The 14,869-nt window shown below is 39.4% G+C and overlaps 1 protein-coding gene across 1 annotated transcript in view; it reads right to left on the bottom strand.

Moving 5' to 3' along the window:
* Positions 1-14,869, bottom strand: part of LOC101424515 (glutamate decarboxylase 1-like) — a 51,187-nt gene that overhangs the window by 29,276 nt on the left and 7,042 nt on the right. Inside the window, exons 4-6 of the mRNA XM_004448775.3 lie at positions 4,230-4,320; positions 893-1,005; positions 489-604 (exon numbers count right to left, since the gene is read on the bottom strand). Coding sequence (XP_004448832.2) covers positions 489-604; positions 893-1,005; positions 4,230-4,320 — 320 coding nt within the window. The remainder of the gene's footprint in view (positions 1-488; positions 605-892; positions 1,006-4,229; positions 4,321-14,869) is intronic.

The raw sequence follows: 14,869 nt of genomic DNA, 5'->3' as shown, positions 1-14,869 counted from the left end.
TTAGAATACTAAAACTAAAGGAGATATCAGTGGATAGACGTTATACCAGAAATATTTGGCTGAGGATTTAGTTTTCATTTCAACTTGGGTCCTAACTGGAAAGATAAAAAATTAGTTACATTCTTGTTCTCTTCATGCAATGTTAAAGAGGGTCATTTAATCTTAAAATTTCTATAGCTTGATTTATTGTTTTGTTTTGCTTTGCCTTAGTAGAGATAGCAGAATGTTTTATATTTATGGTTACATTTTTCTGTTAGTTTCTTATAAGTTGAAATTAAATCTTAATCCTAAATTATTTGTATTGCTTATCCGTAGAGCCAAAATTTGTCAGAAAGTGCTTTTTGCCCATTCACATGTAGATCCAGACATAGATATTATCTACATATATTTATCTAAGAATGACACTATTATTCTCACTCTTTCAATTCCTTTATCTGGTTATCTTAGAAGATTCTTAAAAATTGGAAAAGCCTGGACTTGATACTTACTTGTTCAGAAACAAATAATACAATGCACGGAAGTGCAGTCATGCCTTTTGTTTTGATCTCTGGGTATTGTTTATATCGGGCTACTAATATACCATAGAGATTTGATATACTCCCACCTATAGAAAAGAAGCAATGACTCAATCTAATTTCCAAAATCAGAAATGTTCATTGAAATCATGACAATAAAGTAGTTCCAAATTTTTATTTCAAAAATATCCTTCCTTGAAAGTGTTGAGAGATAGATCAAACAGCACAATTCACACTTCTAGATTTCTAGAAATTTGTTTTCAATTATAAACAATAAAATGACTTATGAAAATTTATCATTGGTTGAAATAAATTTTGAGTGTGTCCTAGTAGAGCTTTCACTTAGTATATAGTAATAATTTTTTGCATTTTCTTACCAGGTGAAAATATTCCATCTGCTTCTGTTTCTCCCCAGCCAATAATTTCATGCATTTTTTTAAGAAGAATTGTCTCCATAATAGTAAATACTGGGGCTATTTCATATGTAAACCTATAATATATATAGAAATTATTCAGTGAGTTATATTACGTGCAAGAGGATAAATAAAGTCATGTGCTAGACAAGATTATAAACATTTTGTATTCTATAATAGACTCTCCAAGAAATGTTAAATGTTATATGCACTGACTTGCCCCTTCCAGAATACGACTATCGGTAGTACAAAGAAAGCATCATGGCCTCCATTGTTTGGTGCAGTAGCTAGAAATTTCTTTCTTACTAAAAGGTATTTTGAAAGCCACCCATATACTCAAAACACAAACGATATTGTTAGGGTCTGAAAATTCGAATTATCAAGGGGAAAAAATATATATATATATATATATATATATATATATATATATATAAAATATACTTTCCTAACAGGCAAGTTAGAGAGAGAGATCTAGAGACACAAAGATTTGCAGAGCATGAAAGAAGGAGAAAAGCTATTTTTTAGAGAAAGTAAGTATGGCTGGTAAACATTCTTTTCCTAAAGATTGTCCTTTGAGCAAACACATCAAAAAGGAAGAAATATTATGTGTTCAATAAGAATTGCTGGGGAGCAAGAAGAGGGCACAAGGCAAGAACAATGTAGGACCATGGAAGAGAATTCAGAGAGGACCATGATAGACAAGACTCTTCCCTGGGAAGCAGACTTGGCCCAGTGGTTAGGATGTCCCTCTACCACATGGGAGGTCCACGGTTCAAACCCTGGGCCTCCTTGACCCATGTGGAGCTGGCCCATGCACAGTGCTGATGCATGCAAGGAGTGCCGTGCCACGCAGGGGTGTCCCCAGCATAGAGGAGCCCCACGTGCAAGGAATGCGCCCCACACGCAAGAAGCGCGCCCCGTAAGGAGAGCTGCCCAGCGCGAAAGAAAGTGCAGCCTGCCCAGGAATGGCACCGCACACATGGAGAGCTGACACAACAAAAAGAAACACAGATTCCCGTGCCTCTGGCAACAACAGAAGCGGACAAAGAAGATGATGCAGCAAATAGACACAGAGAACAGACAACTGGGGCGGGGAAGGGGAGAGAAATAAATAAATAAATAAATCTTTAAAAAAAAAGACTCTTCCCTGAGTCACATTCTGAGATTAGCATCAGCCCCTCAGAAAGAAGAAGTTGGAACTACAAAAGAAGTGATAGCTTTTTTCTACATATGAAGTACAAAATCAATGAAGTATTTACAACGGGTTCTGAAATCAAAGGGTGGCTTCAGTTATTCTCAATAGATCCTTTTATTTGCCCTCAAATTTTTTTAAAAGACACTTTTAAGTGTTCTTATTTGTAGAAACTGGTCTCAGCACCATTTAAGAACAATTTCAAATTCTCTCAGCTTCCTCTGGCCCTAAGGCCTTTGGACATTATTTGGGCCCAGTTACCACTCCGGCCATGTCCACTCAGACGTGCCTGCAACCCAGCAGCACCTCACCTCCCACCCACGTTGCAGGTCACTGGGCACCACCCAGGCCCTTTCACCCCGAAGCACAAAGCATGACAAGTTATGGAACCTACTGGTAGAAATGGGGCAGTTAATACCTCATAGTGCAAAACTGACCAATAGGAGGTCTGCTTGGCTCTTCCTCCCTCCTGATGGACTGTGCTGGGGGAGTCATTTGTGGGAACCCTACTTTCCACGACATCAATCGCTGACTCTATGTTCCCTCAACCTGCTCCTTGGTGGGGCATATCCTAAAAAAGCAGGAACGCTTTTGCCTTAGGCTCAACTCGGAGGCTCAGATTAAGAAATCCTCACTGGCTGTTAGAATTAGGATTTTAGTTCTAAGAGGAACCAGGTAAAAAAGTCTTACACCCTTCATTTAACAAGGCCCATTTCTGCTGGAATGTTCTGTTCAATTTCAGCTTCTATACACATTGCCCTTTCAATCCTATGTCAGTTCCATGGAGAAGGTATAATTTTCAGATGACAGAGACTCGCTAAACTCACAGAAGTGTAAAGTGGTAGAATTGGGAATTGAATGTGGTTCCATTTAATTCAATTGCACATGCTTTTCCACTATCCTCACATCATGGTAAAGGGCATTCATTTCATTAAAGAAAAATGAGGAAACTCCCACAGTGAACAATATCTCTTGAGTCCTCTCTTTGTATTCCCAATCTTCTTTCCACTTTTTCTTTTCTTTAAATCTATAAATCTATATTTTCCTCACATAAAGAATGATTGTTTCATAACAATGAGGATTCCAAACAAGAACGCATGATTTATAATTGATTAAATGTAATAATTTATATAACATATAGAATGTATCACATTGCCTCAATAGGCATGATTGTTAAAGTATTGCTCGATGCATGTTTAAATAAAGGGCCATCATTGAGCAATAAAAATTAAAAACAGCAGTAAACTGTGTAAGCCATTTTTATTTGCTTTCCATAGCCATAAAATGTTGATTATAACCATGACTTATGCATCATTAAGATCTCAGCAATGACTAAACAGTTAAAATAAACCAGTTTTTCACATAGCAAAGCAGTCTCTTCTCATAAATATCCAGGTCTTGGTTCTAATATTTAAATTTCTACCAGCAATCTCTTTAGATTTCTAGTTAAATTATATTAACATCTGACACAGACTGTTCTTTGCAATTTTGAATCAGATCAGCTGCCTATCCCTTTTAACGTTGAGAAATATTGCCCTAAAATTAACTTTTACTTGAAAACACTGCAAAAATATATCTAATTTTCTTAGGCAATAAGTTTTTCTGGGGTAAAGGTCAATATTTTAAAAGAATTACATTGGACTTAAGTTCAACTTTTCTTCACAAATTTACTTTTTTCAACTTCAATAACATTGTGGCTCTAATTTACATTCAGGAAACTAATCATATATATATTTGTATGTGCATTTTAGACTATTGTGTGTGGTAGGCTATTTTGGGGAGCCTTGATATGATACCAGTCCCAGAACTTGACTCCCAGTCTGCATACTGATGACTTAGGCTAATTAAATGACTTACTTCTTACCCCACCAGGAGATTCAGAGTCTGAAAATTTCCAAAAGGAGAATGTTGAGATGATTGGGAAAACTCAAAGATGTCCCTCAGAGAACATGTAGCACTTCCCTTATTTTTCTCTCAGGATATTAACCATTTGTTCTTGATTCAACAAGCATCATGGTCAGCAAAATGTAACTTCCGCACTCCACATCCTCCCTGGAGCTAACATGTGTCTACTCTTCTCACATTTCCTAAGAGCAGAAGGATACTCACATATTGGCATTTGCTGTGGCTGTCAACCATTCCCCTGCTAGTCCAATCACATCTAGCCCACTGGACAGCTGGTTGAAAAAGCGAGGATGTCCTAGGGAAAGATAAAATTGCAAATGGGCCAAAATAGAAACATAGGGCTGAGAAATGATCACAGTTTATAGTAACTTCTGAGTTAGAAAATATGAATTAAGCACACTTAAACAAATTTCATTCAGTAACTATTATCAGGCAACTACCATATGCAGGGAGTGCTAGGAATTGGGGACACAGAGGTAAACAAGATGGAATGTTGCTGTCATATGAATCTTACAGATGGTGAAGAAGTAGATATTAAACTAATAATGACACAAACATGTTTAATTACAATTGTGAAAAATCTCCACAGAGGAAAACAGCAGTGAGTTATCAAGGGACATAAGGCAGTAAGGGAACGAGGAAGAGGCAATGATCTTTAAGGAAGTGCTTTTAAAGGAAAGAGCAAAAGTTACGAGTTGAGAAAAAGCTCAACTCAGTGGGCTCAAGGGGAAGGCAAGGACCATGCCGTGTCTAAAGTAGGACCACGGATGGGGGGTTGTGAAAACTACCTCAGTGAACCAGGTGGAAAAACATGGGAGACCACCTAAAAGCTCTTTAGAGTCTGTGTTTGGACGAACTGTTAGGTCCCCTTTATAATGAATTATAAAGTTGTCAAATTGAACAATCTATATTCAAATCAATTTAATCTGCCCCTCCTGAGCTCCCAGAGGGTTCTTTGCATTTCTTTTTCAAAATACCTCACAGAAGATTCCATCATAGCTGCTTGTGATTCTCTCCCTTTCTCTGTCTCTCTCTGTCACACACTCTTTCTCTATCTTTAATTTCTAGTATGCTATGCACGTTTTCAACACCCCCATCCCATCCCATCTGTATGGTTTCTTAATAAGGAAGGGCTGAATAATGTTTATTAAATTGGATGGAATGTAATGCCTGCAATTTGGGGGCTACGACAGCACAGTGTTCCTTTCTATTCTTTACTTCCACTTTTACAGCCTCTGTTTGTTGCTCCTGCAGTTGAGATCTATAGACGAAAAAGTGGAGGTCTCCATACATTTAGTCTACAATTGCAGCTGGTAAGGGGAAGGAAAAAAACCTTTTTTACTTCTGTTGAAAGCGTTTCCCATCTGTCCCACTGTTTTTCAGAGTTGTCTTTTGTTATTTTTATTTCTAACCAAAAGTTATTTTAATTTCACATTTCCTTTGTAAGGTTGAACATGAGTCTTCAAACATTTTTATTTATGAAGCTTTCTTTTTATTTTATTTTATGAAAGAATATTTTTTCTGGTGTAAGTATACTACATGTCATGGAAAGGCATGTAATGGAACAGTGTATCCAGCACAGTAATTTTCTATGCAAATTTGGCAGAGATAATCTACCGGCTTATCTATCTAATTACCTATTTAAAATTAATACATTTGCAAGATACATATATACACACAGAATTAAAAATAGAAAAATAGAATTGAAAACATATAAAGCATATTGTCTACCTTTTTATAATGATCAATATTTTAAAAGAAATTTTCCCACGCCTTCCTACGGCTTTATATGGTCACATTGCATAGTAGTTCTTCCAAAGAATATCCATAGTTTATTCAATATAGGACAAATGTCACAATAAAGATACTTCTATTTATTGCTATTAAAGTTAGTGCAGTGATGACATTCTCATATATACTGTTTTTGTGCATTGTATTAGTTGATAGGCTTGGTCTGAAGATAAAATGCTGGTGATATTTAAAGTTGCCATGCTGTCCAAAAATATCAATATAATAATGTCATCTTATTTGATGTCTATTAAACACAAGGAAAGGCATCATACATAAATAAGATCTAATTATTAGAATAATACGTATTTCACATAATAAATGAAAATGAATAATAAGCACAGAGCAATACAGCTGATATTTGGAACTGTGTTTGTTTTCTTTTATTTGGGTCTCTTTCCAAAGAATATGTTCTTTCTAATACACCATTGAGAACAAACTAGACAACATTGATGAAATGGACAATTTCTGGAAACACATGAACAAACCACATTGACCCTAGAAGAAATAGAAGACCTCAAGCAAAACATAAGTAAAGAACTTGAAACAGGGAAACGGACTTTGGCCCAGTGGTTAGGGCGTCCGTCTACCATATGGGAGGTCCGCGGTTCAAACCCCGGGCCTCCTTGACCCGTGTGGAGCTGGCCATGCGCAGCACTGATGTGCGCACGGAGTGCCCTGCCACACAGGGGTGTCCCCCGCGTGGGGGAGCCCCACGTGCAAGGAGTGCGCCCGTGAGGAAAGCCGCTCAGCGCGAAAAGAAAGAGCAGCCTGCCCAGGAATGGTGCCGCCCACACTTCCCGTGCCGCTGACGACAACAGAAGCAGACAAAGAAACAAGACGCAACAAATAGACACCGAGAACAGACAACCAGGGGAGGGGGGAAATTAAATAAATAAATAAATCTTTAAAAAAAAAAAAAAAAAAAAAAAGAACTTGAAACAGTCATCAAAAACCTCCCCAAAATGAAAAGTCCAGGACCAGATGGCTTCACAGGTGAATTCTACTAATCATTTAAAGAAGATCTAATACCAATCTTGCTCAAATTCTTTCAAAAAATTGAGCAGTAGGGAATACTAGCAAACGTATTCTATCAAGCTAACATCAATCTAATACCAAAGCCAAATAAAGATATTATGAAAAAAGAAAATTATAGATCAATTTCTTTAATGAACATAGATGCAAAAATCCTCATCAAAATACTTGCTAATGTAATGCAAAAACACACTTAAAAAAATTATACGATACTAGGGGGGCAAGATGGCGGCTGAGTGAACATCCCTGTTAGAGTCTTCTGCAGGGAATCGGCTGGGTGGCGTTGGAGACTCTTTGGGACCGGATTGTTTCGGGATTTTTGCTGGTCCGGAGGTGTCTGGACATCGATTTGGAGGGAAGGTAACAGAGAGGATTCGTCTGTGAAATATACACGGAGATCCCAGCTACCTGCAGAGGATTCCCTTCTTGGGTAGGCGGAGACGAGGCATCTAGCCCCGCTCGGTGGGGCTGAGCCAGGCCGGGCCGGGCCGCGGTAGCGTTTGGAGCCGGGCGGGGCCGGTGCAGGCCCCGGCGGCGGGCCGCGGTAGCGCTTGGAGCCGGGCGGGGCCGGTGCAGGCCCCGGCGGCGGGCCGCGGTAGCGCTTGGAGCCGGGCGGGGCCGGTGGAGGCCCCGGCGGCGGGCCGCGGTAGCGCTTGGAGCCGGGCGGGGCCGGTGCAGGCCCCGGCGGCGGGCCGCGGTAGCGCTTGGAGCCGGGCGGGGCCGGTGCAGGCCCCGGCGGCGGGCCGCGGTAGCGCTTGGAGCCGGGCGGGGCCGGTGCAGGCCCCGGCGGCGGGCCGCGGTAGCGCTTGGAGCCGGGCGGGGCCGGTGCAGGCCCCGGCTGCGGGCAGCGGTAGCGCTTGGAGCCGGGCGGGCCTGGGTCAGGCCGCGGCGGGTACGGAGCCGGGCAGGGCCGGTCCAGGCCGCGGTGGCGGGAGGTGGATGCCGGAGCCGGCTGGGCCGCTGTAGCGAGCGGAGCTGGGCGGAGCCAGGCCAGGCCAAGGCGGCGTGAGGAGCCGGGCAGAGCCGGTCCAAGCCTCCGCGGCGGGCGGAGCCGGGCCTGCGGAGGGGTTTCTGTTTTTTTTTGTTTTTTTTTTTTTTTTGTTTGTTTGTTTGTTTGTTTGTTTTTTTAATTTTACTTAAATTTTTTTTTTTTTTTTTTTTTTTTTTTTTTTTTTTTTGAGCATCTGCAGTACTGGGGAGTTCGTGGGCCCTGGGCGGCCTATTGGGGGTTTGTGGGAAGGGAGGTGCTTGCAGACCCATTTGGGCAGACAGACGGGGGGGTTTTAGGGCAAAGCGGGGGGAAGTTGTTGTTTTAGATAGTGTTGCAATTGTGACACGTGTGTACCTGTATCTCTCTTCTCCCTATCCGTTCCCCACCGTTTGCCCATCCTCTTTTTCTTTCTTCATTTCTTCTTGCCTTTCTTTTTTCTCTATTATAATTAGTTTGTTTTTTTTTTTTTTGTTTTTTTTCGGTTTTCTCTTTCCCTCTTGTCCCTCATCTTCCACTTATTTTTACTTTAATTCAAGTATACAATAGGTGCTACAGGGAACACCTCACATTTGCTGGGTTTTCCCATCCTCCACTGCCTCATTTCTGTGTGAACTGATTTAGGCTACCTACACTATCCCCCTTCCCCTGCATCTTGATATCCACTATCATCTACTGTCTCTCCTATATTCCACCCCCCACCTCCCGTTCTTTGATCCACAAAGTGTCTAACTCTTAATTTCTAATACCTTTGTTCTGTTTTCTGTCTATTATCCACTCTTGAAACTATTACCTTTCTTTTCTTTTTCCCTCTCTCATGAAAACAATAGCTGTGTAGTTCATACCATATTCCTCCCAAATTCAGTCATCAACTTCATAAAAGGTACTCTACCTACAGCTATAACTCTATACAATCTACATGAATCTAACCTCCATCCTTCCAGATCTCATATTCCTGCTTTATTAACATACATCACCAATACAACTTTACACTTTTCCCTTGCTTACACAATTGCCTTTCCCCAACACTAATACTTTCCTCTAAAGTGAACTTAACCAACAACAAGTAACTAGAATAAGAAGATAAAAGTGACAAAGAGAAGATATAACACCTGTGCAAAAATAACAACTAATTAACCTCCAAGAGCAGACAAAGAAGCTAAGGAACTGATTAAATTCGTCAAAATAAAGAGATGACCAGAAAGCAACAAAAATCTACGAACCAAACCAATAATCAGGAAAACATGGCTGAATCCAATCAACAAACCAATAATCACGAAGGGGAGCAAAACTTGGCACAAGCAATGAAAGATCTCAGAACATTTATCACCGACAAAATTGATGCAGTAATGAAAGAGGTTAACAACATGAAGACATCACTTGGAGGGGAAATTGCAGACATACGCAAAAACATAACAGATATGATGGGAATGAACACCACAGTTCAAGAAATCAAAAATACACTTGCAGCAAATATCAGCAGACTAGAAGAGACAGAGCAGAGAATTAGTGATGTGGAAGACAGTACATCAGAAATCAAACAGATAGTAGAAGGGGTCAATAAGAAGATAGAAAAAATCCAATTAGGATTTAGGGACCTGAATGACAACGCAAAACGCTCAAACATACGTATTATAGGCATTCCAGAAGGTGAAGAGAAGGGAAAGGGGTCAGAAAGAGTGTTGCAGGAAATAATGACTGAAAACTTCCCAAATCTACTGAAAGAGACAGATGTACATATCCAAGAAGCACAGCGCACTCCACAAGTCATAAACCCCAACAGGCCCACCCCAAGACATATACTTGTCAAATTATCCAATGCTCAAGACAAAGAGAAGATCCTAAAAGCAGCAAGAGAAAAGAAAACCATCACATACAAGGGAAGCTCAATTAGATTAAGTGCTGATTTTTCTTCTGAAACCATGGAGGCAAGAAGACAGTGGTATGATATAGTCAAGGTACTAAAGGAAAAAAATTTCCAACCAAGAATACTCTATCCAGCTAAACTAGCATTCAAACATGATGGAGAGTTCAAAATATTCGCAGACAAACAGAAACTGAAAGAGTATACCAACAAGAAACCTCCCCTTCAAGAAATTCTAAAGGGAGTTCTGCAGGAAGAAAGGAAAAAACAGGAAAGGCAAAGTTGGAGGAGAGTATAAGACCAACAACAACAACAAAAAAGACAAAAAAAAATATACAAACAAAATATGACAAACACAAATCCAATCAAAATATGGCTAACACAAATAATTCCTTGATAGTAATAACACTGAATGTCAATGGATTAAACTCACCTATCAAAAGATTCAGACTGGGACACTGGATAAGGAAATATGACCCATCCATATGCGGTCTACAAGAGACACATCTTAGACCCAGAGACGCATGGAGATTGAAAGTGAAAGGCTGGAAAACAATCATACAAGCTAACAATAACCAAAAAAAGGCAGGAGTAGCTATATTAATATCAGACAAAATAGACTTTAAATGTGAAACAATTGTGAGAGACAAAGAAGGATACTACATTTTAGTCAAAGGGAAAATCTGTCAAGAAGATCAAACAATCATAAATATCTATGCCCCTAACAAGGGTGCCTCTAAATACGTCAGGCAAACGCTGGAAAAACTAAGTGAAAGAATAGATATATCTACAATTATAGTGGGGGATTTTAATACACCACTATCAATTCTGGACAGAACATCTCAAAAGAGAATCACCAAAGACACAAAACATCTGAATAGTATATTAGAGGAGCTCGATCTAATAGACATATATAGATCGCTACACCCAAACACAGCAGGATATACATTTTTCTCAAGCGCACATGGATCATTCTCCAAGATAGATCATATGCTAGGCCACAAAGAAAGGCTGAACGAATTCAGAAAGATTGAAATCATACAAAACATTATCTCTGACCACAGTGGAGTCAAGCTGGAGATTTGCAAGGGAAAGAAGCCCAGATTTCACACCACGATTTGGAAATTAAACAACACACTCTTAGAAAAACAGTGGGTCAAAGAGGAAATCTCAAAAGAAATCAATGACTACCTTGAAACAAATGATAATGATAACACAACATACCAAAATTTATGGGATGCAGCAAAAGCAGTACTGAGAGGGAAGTTTATAGCCATAAATTCATATATCAAAAAAGAAGAAAGAGCAAAAATTGAAGAACTAACTGCACATTTGAAGGAATTAGAAAAACAACAACAAAGTAACCCAACAGGAAGAAGAAGGAAGGAAATAACAAAGATAAGAGCAGAACTAAATGAAATAGAAAATAAGAAAGCACTTGAACAGATAAACAAGACCAAGAGCTGGTTTTTTGAGAAGATTAACAAAATTGACAAACCTTTAGTAACACTAACAAAGAAAAAAAGAGAGAAGATGCAAATTCACAAAATAAGAAATGAGAAAGGCGATATCACCACTGACCCCACAGAAATAAAGACTATCATAAGAGGATATTTTGAAAAACTATATTCCAACAAAAATGACAATCTAGAGGAAATGGACAAATTCCTAGAAACACATAAACAGCCCATATTGACAAAAGAAGAAATTGATGATCTTAACAAACCAATCACAAGCAGAGAGATAGAATCAGTTATTAAAAATCTCCCAACTAAGAAGAGCCCAGGGCCAGATGGCTTCACAGGTGAATTCTATAAAACATTCCGGAAAGAACTGACACCAATCCTGCTGAAACTATTCCAAACCATCGAAACAGAAAGAACATTACCCAACTCCTTCTATGATGCCAACATTACCCTAGTACCAAAGCCAAACAAAGACATCACAAGAAAGGAAAATTACAGACCAATTTCTCTAATGAACCTAGACGCAAAAATACTTAACAAAATACTTGCTAATCGTATTCAACAACACATTAAACGAATTATACACCACGACCAAGTGGGATTCATCCCAGGTATGCAAGGATGGTTCAACATAAGAAAATCAATCAACGTAATACACCATATAAACAGATTGAAGGAAAAAAATCACATGATTATATCTATTGATGCAGAAAAAGCATTTGACAAAATACAGCACCCTTTCTTGATAAAAACACTCCAAATGATTGGAATACAAGGAAATTTTTTGAACATGATAAAGAGTATATATGAAAAACCTAAAGCCAATATTGTTTACAATGGAGAAATCCTAGACTCCTTCCCTCTAAACTCAGGAACAAGACAAGGATGCCCACTGTCGCCGCTCCTATTTAACATTGTCTTAGAAGTACTTGCTCGAGCACTGAGGCAAGAACCAGAAATAAAAGGCATTCAAATTGGAAAGGAAGAAGTCAAAATTTCATTATTTGCAGATGACATGATCCTATACATAGAAAACCCTGAGAGATCTACAACGAAGATTCTAGAACTCATAAATGAGTTTAGTAAAGTCGCAGGTTATAAGATCAATGCGCAAAAATCAGTAGCATTTCTGTACACCAATAATGAGCAAGATCAGGAGGAAATCAAGAAACAAATACCATTCACAATAGTAAATAAAAAAATCAAATACTTAGGAATAAATTTAACTAAAGAGGTAAAGAACTTATACACTGAGAACTATACAAGATTGTTCAAGGAAATCAAAGAAGACCTAAATAAATGGAAGACTATTCCTTGTTCATGGATAGGAAGACTGAACATTATTAAGATGTCTATCCTACCAAAATTGATCTACACATTCAATGCAATCCCAATAAAAATCAATGCAGCCTTCTTTAAGGAACTAGAAAAACTAACTATGAAATTTATTTGGAAAGGAAAGAGACCCCGAATAGCCAAAGACATACTGAAAAAGAAAAACGAAATTGGAGGAATCACACTACCTGACTTCAAAACATACTATAAAGCTACGGTGGTGAAAACAGCATGGTATTGGCATAAGGAGAGACATATTGACCAATGGAATCGAATTGAAAGCTCTGATATAGAACCTCACATATACAACCACATAATATTCGATAAAGCCACCAAACCCTCTCAACTGGGAGAGAGTGGCCTATTCAACAAATGGTGTCTGGAGAACTGGATAGCCATATGTAGAAGAATGAAAGAGGATTACCATCTCACACCTTATACAAAGATCAACTCAAGATGGATCAAAGACCTAAATATAAGAGCCAAGACCATAAAAACCTTAGAAAGCAGTGTAGGGAAACATCTACAGGACCTTGTAATAGGTAATGGATTTATGAATATCTCACCAAAAGCACGAGCAGCAAAAGAACTAATAGATAAATGGGACTTCCTCAAAATTAAAGCCTTCTGCACCTCAAAGGAGTTTGTCAAGAAAGTAAAAAGGGAGCCCACACAGTGGGAGAAAATATTTGGCAATCATATATCTGATAAGAAACTTATAACTTGCATATATAAAGAACTCCTACATCTTGAAAATAAAAAGATAAACAATCCATTTAAAAAATGGGAAAAAGACTTAAACAGACACTTCTCCGAAGAAGAAATACAAATGGCAAGAAAGCACATGAAAAAATGCTCCAAATCTCTAGCTATCAGGGAAATGCAAATCAAAACCACAATGAGATACCATCTTACACCCATAAGATTGGCAGCTATGAAAAAAACAGAAGAATACAAGTGCTGGAGAGGATGTGAAGGAAGGGGAACACTCATCCACTGCTGGTGGGAATGCAGAAGGATCCAACCATTCTGGAGAACAGTATGGCGGTTTCTCAAAAAACTAGCCATAGATTTGCCATATGACCCAGCAATACCACTGCTGGGAATATACCCAGCAGAACTGAAAACAAGAACACAAACCAATATATGTACACCAATGTTCATAGCAGCATTGTTCACTATTGCCAAAAGTTGGAATCAACCCAAATGCCCATCAACAGACGAGTGGATCAATAAAATGTGGTATATACACACAATGGAATACTACTCGGCTGTAAGAACAAACACACTACAAACACATGTGATAACATGGATGAATCTTGAGAACCTTATGTTGAGTGAAGCAACCCAGACATTGAAGGACAAATACTACATGACCTCAATGATATGAAATAAACAAGCTGCCCTAGATAGCAAGAGACTGAACGATAGGCTTGCAGGAAATCGGAGGATGGAGGAAGGATATGAGCCGATGTCTGCAGGGGTGGAATTTAAGACGAGATGGTGGTAAGTATGAACACAAAGAAGAGATAAAAGGGGGGCAAGGGGTTGCCTTTGCTTGGGGCTTTGCGGGTTTGAGGGTGGCTGGGGAGGGACGGGTGGGTAACGTTGCCCAAAAGTGGGGGGAGGGAGGGGTAGCATACGAACCAGGAGAGGGTCAGGTGTTGGTGGAGAGTAAAATGCCGAGAAAATCATATCAAAATATAATAAAGAGGGTTACCTGTTTAGAATGCTCGGAGGGGAGGGTCTGATGCAGGACGGGCTCCTGGGGAATGTCTAAATGCTCATTCTGCCAGAGTGGGTGACACCATGGGGTAGAAACCCAAGTAGTGAGAGTGGGGGTGGACCCACATCCTGGGGAGGACTAATGCCATCCAATAGAGGGAACTGTATCCCTCGAGAGAAAGGGTGGCTCCCAGGGCATTGGGGCAGTTGAGCAAGTTAGGCCCTGAACACTATTCCATCTATCTCTGGAAGTGGCTCCTCAGGAAACGGAGGTTGGCTATCACTGAGGGCACTAAGGTGGAAGGGAAAATGGACGTTAAATGTGTGGAACCAAAGTAAATGGGGGGTAAGAGAGGAGTTTCTTGAGAGTACACAAGGATGGATATAAAACATGTAATATTACACCATAACATATAGGAGATGACAGACTGATAATGTAAACCATAATGTAAAACATAGGATAACTAAAAATGTAAAGAACTGTGTATCCTAAAGTATGCACCATAATGTAAATACAGATGTCACCTTGTTAGAAAGCTAATGTCTCAGACTCTGTACATCACTTTAAGTAAATATGATATGAATAGGGCGTAAGAGTATCACTGTGGAAGGGAAAAGGTTTTCTGGTGGATGTGTGGGAGTG

Source organism: Dasypus novemcinctus, chromosome 16 (assembly GCF_030445035.2).
Source record: "Dasypus novemcinctus isolate mDasNov1 chromosome 16, mDasNov1.1.hap2, whole genome shotgun sequence".
Classification (NCBI taxonomy): domain Eukaryota; kingdom Metazoa; phylum Chordata; class Mammalia; order Cingulata; family Dasypodidae; genus Dasypus; species Dasypus novemcinctus.
Note: the sequence above shows the minus strand (reverse complement) of the source record. Positions and strands in the feature narration are given on the sequence as shown.